The sequence below is a fragment of the Eucalyptus grandis genome, chromosome 7, assembly GCF_016545825.1.
Source record: "Eucalyptus grandis isolate ANBG69807.140 chromosome 7, ASM1654582v1, whole genome shotgun sequence".
Lineage (NCBI taxonomy): Eukaryota > Viridiplantae > Streptophyta > Magnoliopsida > Myrtales > Myrtaceae > Eucalyptus > Eucalyptus grandis.
Window position 1 is genome coordinate 38,684,165 of NC_052618.1, and position 2,860 is coordinate 38,687,024.

General features: G+C 48.3%; 1 protein-coding gene across 1 annotated transcript; it reads right to left on the bottom strand.

Annotated features, from left to right (window-relative positions):
* Window positions 1-475: 475 nt before the first annotated feature.
* Window positions 476-2,161, bottom strand: LOC104453476 (protein EXORDIUM-like 5). The gene is given in 2 exon segments (XM_039316426.1): window positions 476-1,737; window positions 1,740-2,161. Coding segments are annotated over 2 exon segments (1,119 nt in total). The 5' UTR covers window positions 2,050-2,161; the 3' UTR covers window positions 476-928.
* Between the last annotated feature and the right edge of the window lie 699 nt (window positions 2,162-2,860).

The following is a 2,860-nucleotide window of genomic DNA, read 5'->3' on the forward strand; positions in this document are numbered from 1 at the left end:
GAGATGGATCCAGCAGGAAAGGAAATTATGGGTAAAAATTTTCCAATATGAGAATCTACCATCACAAAAGCAGGATGTTTGTTAGATAATCATTCGAAGACAACATCGAATTTTGATAGTCAATTTTATTAAATGCTCTCTTCTTTTCTTATGTTGGAATGAGAAGAGTGTTTTAATTCTATATAAAAGAAATGGATACCAAATTCGACAATTGACTTTACACGTGCTATGGAAAATACTCATTAAACACGCTTTTCCTAAAAATGCTTACCATAAAAAAATCTAAAAGACTTCAGAGAAAAAATAAATATCCTGACGACCAGATGATTCAGATCTGGGGGTATAAGATTTAGACTTAAATTGACTTAAAATAGCAAAAGAATCAATTTATTGTCTCAATAAGTCCACATTGTCCGTGAAGGCATAGTAGTATTGACTAGATTAGTAAGTTGACGGAGTGCTCACCACTACTTAATTGCTGATAAAAAAAGGTTAAGATCCCAAGATTTCAAAGCTAACAAGATCCACTTACAAGTTTCACTCAGCCATGTACAATATAAAAAGAAATAAAATAATATTTATATAATATATATAAAGCGTCTATCATGAAATTTTTACATCTAAGTAAAAATTCTAAATGCTAAAGGAAATAAAAAATCAGGGGATAAAGAAAAATAGAAATTTATCTCATCTCCTATCTTCTTCAAGCTTCTACTCCAACCTCCTCCATGATGCTCCTCCTCCAATCTCCTCAAACCCATTTTTTTTTTTATCTCAAAAAAAAAAAGCCCAGAAAATTTTAAAAAAGGGGAAAAATCACTTTTAAGAAAAAGGGAATTTGGAAAAGAGAGAGAGAGAGAGAGAGAGAGAGAGAGTGAGAGAGTTTTGAAATTTAAATTTAGAGAGAGAGAGTTTTGAAATTAAAAATTTAGTCCAAAGCATTTGGACCAGCACAAGCCTTCAGCACGGGGCTCCAAACCCACTGCACCAAGAACCTCCGCCCTCGCTGGCCGTTCATGTTGAAGCTCCGCCCTCCTCCGTCCCTCATCACCTGCCCGATGTACCCGCCGCCGCCGCCCGTCCCGTAGAGCCCCTCGCAGAGGTCCCCGATCTCCGTCGGCGCGGTCGGGTCCTCCCCGGCGTACCACGCGTTCACCAGCGGGTTCGACGACAGCTCCGCCAGCTCGTGCCCGATCACGCTGATCATGCCGTCCACCCCGACGTCCGCGTTCGGCGGCGAAAGCGGCTTCGGCCCCCCGGCGGCGGCGCCGCCCATGTAGCCGGGGATGGCGAAGGGGTAGGCGCAGACCTCGGGGCACTGTCGGCCGGAGTTGCCGACCCAGGCGTAGGGGAGGGTGTAGCCCACCATGGAGGGGAAGGTGAAGTAGTGGAAGCCGCAGACGGCGCGGCAGAAGTCCTGCATCGTGACGTCCTCGGCGGTGAGGACGAGGTAGACGCCGTTGCGGTGGTCGACGGGGAACCGGGCGGCCCGCGCGGCAGTGGCGATGACCTGCTGGATGGAGAGCCGCGTGAGGGAGCGGCCGTGGGAGTAGGCGGCGTCCTCGTGCTCGCCGGCGACGAAGACCTTGCGGGACACGTTGGCGCCCGTCTGGTCGGTGTAGAGGGACACGGTGCGCCACCACTCGGCCACGGAGGGGGACGGCGGCCGCGCCTTCGCCGCCGCGGGGGAGCGGTGGCCGCCGGTGGAGGCGTGGGAGATGGAGAGGAGGAAGTCCTGATGAGGAGCTTCTGCGGGGCGGCCCAGCGGCCGTACCAGATGACGTAGAGGTTGATGGGGGAGTTGGAGAGGACGGGGCCCATGTGGTAGCGGAGCTGGACGAGGTCCGACGAGCCCTCGAACTTCTTGGAGGAGGAGAGGGAGAGGGGCCGGGGCGGGAGCTTCGGGTTGTGGTACTGGATCTGCGGGTCGGGTGTGGTTTTCAAGGTCACAGTCTGGGGTTTCTGCTGCTGCTGGTGGGGAGCGAGGGACGCATCGGAGGGGCAGAGGAAGAGGAGGAGGAGAGAGAGAGCGAAGTGGGCCGGCGACATCTTTCTGTTTCTAGGCGGCGGTCGGCGGCGGTGGAGGAGACGGTGGCGGTGGTGGGGAGGAGGAGGAGTGGGAGTAGGTGTTTATAAAGAGGAGAGTGAAGGGCAAGAGGTTTGGGAGGGAAATGGGCTGGAGACAGCTGCAATGGGTGGTGGGCACCCCCTGCTTTTTTCTTCTTTCATCGAGAGGTGTGTGTCATGCAGGTGTATGCTGGGTTTCCCTTCATTTACACCTCCTCCGTGATTTTAAGCTAAAATCATTACCATCTACCTTACTTTCTTTTTTATTTTATTTTTTTCAAAATTTTCTTTAGCACATATGATATTTGTTCATTGGGTTGACCACTTATATTTATAGGTGTTCTATTCCCGATCCAGTCCAGGTTCAAGGTAGAACAGGAATTGGACCAAGAGGATCGATTCTGATTTTTGGGAACTAAGGACCGGGCTGGTTGGTCCTAAGACCTAAAATTGATAAAAAAAAAATAAAAAATTCCTACTACTTGATGTCATATGTTATAAAGAAATAAAAATAAAGAATTTTTTTTCAAAAAGGTATATGTACTCAGTCTGCTCTCATCCGGTTCAATTCCCTCTTGGAATTCAAAAACCAAATCACCTGGATACCGATCCCATTTTTAACAATCGTGAACTAGGCCAATATTCCAAACTAGCCAATCCAGTCCAGTCTGAATAGTTTTTGGTTTGGATGGTCCGTTTTACACACTCTTATTTATATTTTATTTCCCTGCATATAAACAAACCTTTTCCTCTCCATATGTTTTGCAAGCCTCGTTATGATTTAGAAATGTTG